Here is an 8,091-nt window from a genome sequence, read left to right on the forward strand (position 1 = left end):
GCGAACTCTCCACCGCTTTGCAGGGAGGCGGGGGAAGCCTCACACAGCCGCCGGTGACAGGCCGGCTGGGGAAACTGTGTTATTTTGGGGACGGTCGTGTTGTTCAAAAAACGTTGCCCCCCCCCCCAAAATCGTGCTATCGTGGAAATATGTTAAGCGGGCACGTGTTAAACAAGTAATTACTGTACTCCTATAATTTCACCAGTAATGTGCTAACCCTAATTAACTGTCCTTAATCTCTTAAGAGTTGGTTTTAATCAGTCTGGAGAAATACTGATGTCTTAGATCATGTCATTAAAATGTGTCTTGGTATAAATCAAGGAGCTCTTTCCTCAGAGGAGGTGGGTTGATACCTGGGAGGGAAATAAATTAGGTGCTCCTTCCCAGAAGGTAAGACTTTTTCAGTTTGAGATCTGAGATCTCTCTTATGCTGGAGTTAGGAGTATATGACAGCTAGCATAGAGGAAATCTACAGATACTTCACATATTTTATATGGTTTTCTGGGGAACCGTGTGGGGTGGAAATCAGTCTTGCCTTGCACGTTTTTTACTACAACAGGTTTTAACTCCCTAGTCTGGCACCCTTGGGACCTAATTGGTCCTGAATCGGGAAATTTGATCTACCTGGGTCTAGCAATGCCGGCTTCTTCGCTGCCACCCACTGCAGGACTCCACTCCAGCAGGAACAGAGGGGCTGACCTGGACCGAGTGGAGACTGAGGGGGTCTGTGGAGCCATGCCAAGAGTGCAACCCAGCAGGTGGAGGGGCTGTTCTTATGGCCCCTGATCGCAAGGCTCCACCTCTTTCACCCAAGCGCGCGCACCCACTTTTCTCCCTCCCTCAGTTTGAGTGCCTCTTGGGGAGGATGGGAAAGAAATTGTTGAGCATGGGGTAGGGCTCCTCACTATGAGTGCTATAGCCTCGGAGCACCCATGGGGATGATGTCAGTCAATAGAAGTCTGGGCTGTAGAGATCCAACCTGTACATGTTTTAGCACCGTACAGTTGCTCCACAAGCAGTACCTTAATCTTCCAGTAAAACACTTCAGCAGCTCCTTCTCCTGCAATCTAAACTAGATTGCACTTGTAGATCAAATTTGTGACTAAATACCCTATAATGCAAGTCATGCTCTCATGGAAACAGTCGGCAGGCAGGATCTTGAAAAACCAGCAGAAAGAGCTAATTTTTCTAGTGTCTTCTGAAGCTTGGTGTGCACAATTTCAAACTTTGATGCACTTTCTGGAGAAACTGTGTGTCTCGTGTCTCCCCTCTGTTCTCCTTGCTCTCCTTTCCCCTTCCCAAAAAAAGAGGGACAGAAACCCAGGCTGTAGGGCATGTCTTCAGTGGTATTGGTGTCTAACAGTGCCTGTTAAGGGTATCAAGCATTGGAGAATGTGTGTAGTACAGTCTGTACAAGCAATCATAACCCTGATTGATTCAACACCCTTTTTGATTGCTTTTCAAGCCTTCTGAAAACATATCTGCATCACTTTGTAGTAAGGCCACCTGTGCTGAGCAAGAGTAATGTTAACTCCTGGCTGTTTAAAGAGCAGGTGTACTATGAAAAACTCCATAAAAGGAGGATAGAGGATTAGAGAGTTCCATGATTTCTTGTTATTTAGATCAAATGCCAGTTCAAGAACTTTGCAGGGCTGACTATGAGTTGGGATCTGTGAAGAGTTATTCTCTTCCTTCTCATACTTACCCAGTAGTGTAAATCCTGCAGACTATATTTTGCCCTGAGTAACACTTGTGCAACACTGTTAGCTTAAGCGGATGTGTTGGTATAACTAACAGGCCCTGGAACTGTAACTATTACATGGCTTTATTGATGTAGAAGAAGAGAATGTTGTTCTTTTCTCAGGGCTATGCTGGCTCTGTAGGGTGAACAAGAATACAAACAAGTACAGCTGCTAAAATAGAAAAAATGTGTCAAGTTATTCTTCAAAGTAGAACTGCACCCTAGGACACACATTGTACTCTGAAGTCCGCAAAAGTGTGTGTTGGTGTGAAAAAACTATGCATGTTCAGTCACCTGTTTCAAGCTTGATAAAAGGCTTACTTTTGTTAGAGCACAAATTCTAGGATTTATGTGTCAAGTGCCTTATGTTCTAAATTTAAAAATACTTGGAATTTCCAAAAGTGCTCTCTAGGCCAACCAGAATGAAACGTAGCCAGCATGGACTGAAATCCATTCCAGTTCATCTGCCTTTGAACTTCAGGAACATTTTTAGCAAACATGGTTCAGCCATCTGAGAGAATATGGCATAGTCGTCTTATCTATGGCTCTCAGTTGTAGGAGTGTGAAGGGGTGGACTAGGCCCCAGTATCCCTGCTGTAGGCCTTTCCTTACCCTGCCCAGCCACAGGAGCAGAAGAGCAGTCTTCCAAGCATCAGGGTGCAGCAGGCTGATATAAAAGAAGCTGCTGGGCCAGGGCCTGCCAGTTCCTTCCTGGAGCTCAACCCTGGCAGACTAGCTGGTAAGCCAAAGGCAAACCCTTTGCAGAACCCTGGACAGGGAAGACTTGACCACAAGGCCCAAGAGAAAGGGCTAAACAGAGCAGCTTCCTGTGGGAAGTGGCCAAGGGAACATACCAGCAACCAACTTCTTTGAGACTCCGCAGGTAACTGCTATTTATAGGGTCCCTGGGCTGGGACCCAGAGGAGTGGCCGGGTCTGGGTCCCCCCCCCAACCCACAGCAGCCACAGCAGGGAGTTACTGTGGTTTTGGTTTGTTAATTGTATGTCTGATAAGGTGTCTCATCTGCATGGTCTGGAGGGACTTCAAAGCCTACAGTAAAATGCTAAGAGGTTTTGTTTGGACAAGGGGAGAGGAATCATAATGCACATGTGCAAGTTGAAATTCAAGTTGAAGCAAGAAACCTTACACCTAGCACTTCCTAAATCTAGATTGCTTGACTTGGTAACTTTGTTTAAATATAGTTTATTTGGATTTAATTCTTAGTATAAGGTGTTGGTGCTGAAATACAAAGAAAAACTGATCAAAATAATCACTTAGTATGGAGGACAGTACTTCTTGAAGTCTTCTGTGAACTATATGTGGCTGCATCATCTAAACAAGTGCTCTTTATTTAAATTGGAATACCTTTTCCTGGGATCTAAGTGATGCTAATAGTCTCGGGCAATGGCCATTAAATTAGAAACTTTCTCTGTTAACTCTTTATGGTAACATCTTAATGCAGGTTATTGGAAGAGGCCATGAGAGCATGCTTTAGTACAAGGAAAAATGGCTGACTATTTTAGCCAACAACTAAAAAAATCTGGCTACATCTGTACTGCGTGCTCTTGTGCAAGAAAATATGCAAATGAGGTGAAGCAGTGAATATCACTACACCTCATTTGCATACTTAACGAGCCGCCATTTTTCGCAAGGGGCTTTTGCACAAAAAGGAGCCATCTACACTGTTCCTTTTTGTGACAGAACGGCTCTTGCACAAGAGGAGGTTTTGGCCTCAATCTGTATGGGGCCTTTCCAATCTCCAAGTAACTCATAGTGGTGTTAAAAGCATATATTCCCATTATGGCCCAAACTATTGTTTCCCTGTAGAAAAGTAGCTAAGAGGAGCTAAATGAAAGTTGTGAAAAGGGTGTTTGTGGCAGTATCTAATGACCTTTATGTGTATTGATAGAAAGTTTATTTTTAATCTGAATTTTTAATGACTTTTCTCCTTCTCTTATGCCTCCAAGGGAAAGCTCAAGTTTGGAAGAAATAGTTGAAAAGCAAGGAGATGTGATAGATTATCTCCAACGACACAATGCACTGCTCAGCAAGAGACTACTAGCGCTAACATCTCAGCAAATGGGAGATTAGGAATATCCAGGAAGCTGCTGCTGCATTTCAGGTGGAATCCAAAGTAACAACTTGATTCAGAGGACAGAAATCCACTTGATTGCCTCTAATGGAGGTAGTGTAGACCAGTTAAGTTGAATGTATGAAGTCTATTAGAAGTGTAAAATTTGCAGCTGGTGATACTGTCTATTTTGAACAGACACTTTGTTCAGAGTTGGACCTGAGCTCCCTGTTTTAATTTTGTTCAGTTGAGATTTTTTGCACTTCTGTAACAAACTCCAAACTACTAAGTCTTCTGTGCTTCTAGAACTCAAACGTTTGTTTTCCAGAATGAAACGTAGCAAGATATGGACTCTCTTGATTTGGAGTTTCTTATGGTTACTATGAAACCAAATATTGTAACAAGGTCTCCTTGTCTGCCATGATGAGTTTAAAGGGTATTTTGTTTCAAAGTTGCCTAAACATTCTTCTTCTAAACAAATAGGGAAATGAAGCAACGATGAAGAATCGGGTATCTGGCCTGAAACACATGAGTCTCTTTTGTATGCAGGAAAAACAGGATCTCATTTCACTAAACATAGAATGTAAAGGCCAGGCTTGCAGAAAGATGATCAGATTGATGCCTGCTTCACAGAATTTCAGTGTAAAATAGTTAAATCAAATTTTTGTAGCAGTCCTAAGTGGGGTTTTATCTCTTTTTGCTGAGATTATTAAAAAAAAAAAAGTACAAATAGTGAATCTATTTTGCATACCAAAAACATCCAAATATTTAAATATTTGGAGAGAGCTTTTTTTTGTAAACTGCTCTCTAAACTTAGGTCAATACGCGAGAATTTATAATCTCCCCCCCTCCCCCCCTTAGGACAGTGCATTATTATATATAGCATTTTGTAGGAAGTGCTAGTACTGCAGATGCAACTATAGCCACTCACATGGTTTAGAGAAAGGAAGTCAGTGCTGTCATTCTGACTCTGAAGCCAGTGGGGTCATATCTTGCATGGGAATTGAAAATTCTAATCCATTACTCAGTGTCTGTAAACTTCCATCTCTATATACTTGGAGAGAGTTCTCCAGAGAAGCTAGTCATTAAGCCTGTACACCTGCCTGCTTACAGTATACCCATATGACTCCCTGAAACTTTGTTAAAAGCCAGAGACTGCCATCTTATTTTCCAAATCTTACCGATCAACTGTATATCCTCCTCAATATTAGATAGGGGGACAGGCTAGCCTCTTAGCAAAGTAGGAAGCATCTGAGTAATGCTGGGAGCCTTTCAGAACACTGAAGGAAAACTACCCCATCCTGTGTTTGGTTCTGGGCCACAACTTGGTGTACAGCTTATTGTACTGTAATCACTCTCAGTAATGAGTGACGTACGATTACTTGTATTTCAGAGACAAGAAAATTGAAGACTTGCTGCTATCTAGCATTAATCTTTTCTCCCTTGTTGTATTTTTTTCCCAAGAAAATGCAGCTGATTTTATATTGAATATTTGGGGGACATGTGAACATGTTTATTTCTTAGAACACTCAGGTTTTGATGTAACTGCATATACCCATTGTACATATGTGTCTGAAAAGCTGAGACTGTGACTGAAGTTCATGTACAATAAATGCAAATAAGGATCACGTAATAAAGCTTTATACTTCTCGTCTACTCTTCAGATACTTAAAATGGGATCTTTTAATTTTAAGGAATTTTGATCAGAATGGATATGGCCATCTAATCTTCAATGCCACATAACAGCAGAAAGGGCCCTTTCTTCAACAACTGCTGATCACTGTAAATCCCTGCTGAGAGAGAGAACATTATCTACTCATGAATAGAACATAGGCACCTGGACTAAAGGTAGCATGAGGGGGAAGGAAAAACTTCTTACTGGTTACTGTTTATCGGTGGGGGGACTACTCTCTCCTGGTGGGGCCTGCCATGGGCAGTGGGTTCACTCCCACTTAATCAGTTAACCAGCTAAACATAATGAAAGGATAGCCTGAGCAGAGCAGCTGGTGTTTTGTCTTGCAATGAATCTTCCAGCTCTACACCAGTGAAGAAACGTGAAGCTCTGCATGAAGTAAGGATGTTAAATAGCGACTAATTAAATAGTTGATGTATTTTGCATTGACTAGTCAATAGGGTGCCTCTGCCTTTGAAGTGTAGCAACAAGGAGAAAGCACTGTGGGGAGTTGGAGTCAGATGAGGACTCCCTTGCTGATCCTGGGCTCCATGCAGCACTGCCACTTTGAAAGGGTTCAGGGAGCCCAGCATAAGACTTCACGGCGCTTCAAAGCAAGAGGCTGCAAGGAGCCTGGGGTTAGTGAGGGAATCCCCAGTGATCTGGGCTTCACGCAGTGCCGCTGCTTTGAAATCCGCAAGGAGCCTGACGCTGGGCTCTCCTCAGTGTTTCAAAGTGGCAGCGCCTCATGGAGCCCAGGGCCAATGGGGGAGTTCCCAGCTGATCCCAGGCTACACACAGCACTGCTGCTTTGAAAGGTTGTGTGCAGTCTGGGGACACCCCAGCTGGCTCTGGGCTGCATGCGATGTTTCAAAGCGGCAGTGCCACTTGGAACCTGGGATCTGTCCCCAGGCTCCAAGCATGTTGCTGCTCTGAAGTACCCTCTTCTGCCCCCCTCCCTTGCTGCCTCTTTCTGATAAAGGCAGCAAGGGTGGGGGGGAAGCAACTTGTCACCTAGCTTGTCAACTAGTCCTTCACATCCCTAGAAGGAAGAGCATGTAGATTAAAATCCAGTGGTGTGACTGCAGCTGCTTCTGATCAGGTGTGGTCTCATCTTCTCCAGTCAAGATGTGAGACGGTATGGCAGGCAGAGTATGTGGACAGCATCTCAGGCCCACTTGGAGGCCAACAGCTGAAATGAGCAGCATCTCCAATTAGCTATGGTGTTTTAGTTTTTGAGGGATTACTCCAAGAAGAAGTCCACATATTTGTGGTAGATTTTATTGAGGGTTTCAGAATCCTGCACGAAGAGAAGATGGTGCAAATACTTAAATGTGAAGTTTATAGAGGGCACCACCAGGAATCAGATCCAGAAAGAGGTTTGGTCAGGGTTATGAGTTGCTTTGGGCTATTACAGAGACTAGACTGCAGTATCTTTCCCCTTGGGCCTCATCATCCAATTGCCTAGTGAGTGCCTCCCTAGTCACCATTCTTCTATAGAGCAATCAGTGAATTTTTGTGTGTTGACCCCAGGCTGTGCCCTGTGTACCACCTGATGCAGTGGTAATGTACAGTTGGATTGGGTACATCAGATGTCCAGGTTGTAGGATGTTGATAATCCAGGCCTATAAATTCTTTGTGCTCCTTGCTGAGGGGGAGGTGAAGGGCTAAAAGCACCACTGATTTTAATTGCCTGCTTTTTTGTTCTTATGGTTATCACATATAATGCACCAAGGACTCCGACGGCTGAGGACATAGATTTGTGGGAAAAGCATTGTACAGTTGGTTTGCAAATGTGTAATTTAATGACAGCCTTGTAGCTGGGTCTTGCCTGAGATGTTTTTTGTTTCATGTTGGCACAGTAGCTGGAGCATGTGCTGGGAGCAGCTCGTACTTCTCTTGCATGGGCTGGCATTCTTGAGAGTACATGCTGATTCTCCCTTTAAAAAAAAAAAAAAAAAAAACCACACACACACACACACGCAGAGAGTAACCTGAGAAGCTGGTCCATGCTCAAACTGACTTGAAGGCTCAGTTGGATGGTAGCGAATGTGTTTCTTGGCAGGGAGATAGTATGGCTGGAAATGCTTGCCTGGAGATTTGGCAGACTACAGTCTACCCACAAAAGGGAGATATGGCCTGGAGGAAGGCAACCTGGAAGGTATTGATTTGACTAAGCTAATTTGGCTGCACAGCTCAGCATGTAACAGCTTTATCAATAGGATGGAGTGCACCCCTCAGCTACAGGTGCCTATTTGCTCCTGGCTTATCTTGGTAATGGACTAACTGAACTCTTATTTAGTGCATGTGCATGCACCCCACCCTGAGCTCCCTGGATGTGGAGTATTCTTGGTCAGAATTTTCAATATTTACTGTCGGGAGCTATTCTACTGTACATAAATCAGTATTTCTTAAATGTTTTGAGACAACACCAAAAAATATTTTTATGTGGAACCCCTATGAAAATGTTCTTCTCCAAAAACAATTGTCAGACAAAAACAAAAGACATCGCGGCACACCCGTGAGTCGTTCATCGAACACCGTTTACGAAACACTGACATAAACTGAAGATGCATGAGGCCAAGACAGCTATGGTAGGTGGGAGGA

The 8,091-nt window shown here is 43.6% G+C and overlaps 1 protein-coding gene across 2 annotated transcripts in view; it reads left to right on the forward strand.

Annotated features, from left to right (window-relative positions):
* Positions 1-5,468, forward strand: part of TMEM192 (transmembrane protein 192) — a 55,873-nt gene extending 50,405 nt beyond the window's left edge. For both annotated transcript variants that reach the window (XM_025186073.3, XM_075930156.2), the window contains exon 6: positions 3,709-5,468. In XM_025186073.3, the coding sequence (XP_025041858.1) occupies positions 3,709-3,832 (124 nt within the window). In that variant the 3' untranslated portion in view covers positions 3,833-5,468. The remainder of the gene's footprint in view (positions 1-3,708) is intronic.
* The last annotated feature ends 2,623 nt before the right edge of the window (positions 5,469-8,091 follow it).

The sequence above is a fragment of the Pelodiscus sinensis genome, chromosome 4 (assembly GCF_052426305.1).
Source record: "Pelodiscus sinensis isolate ZL-2025 chromosome 4, ASM5242630v1, whole genome shotgun sequence".
Classification (NCBI taxonomy): domain Eukaryota; kingdom Metazoa; phylum Chordata; order Testudines; family Trionychidae; genus Pelodiscus; species Pelodiscus sinensis.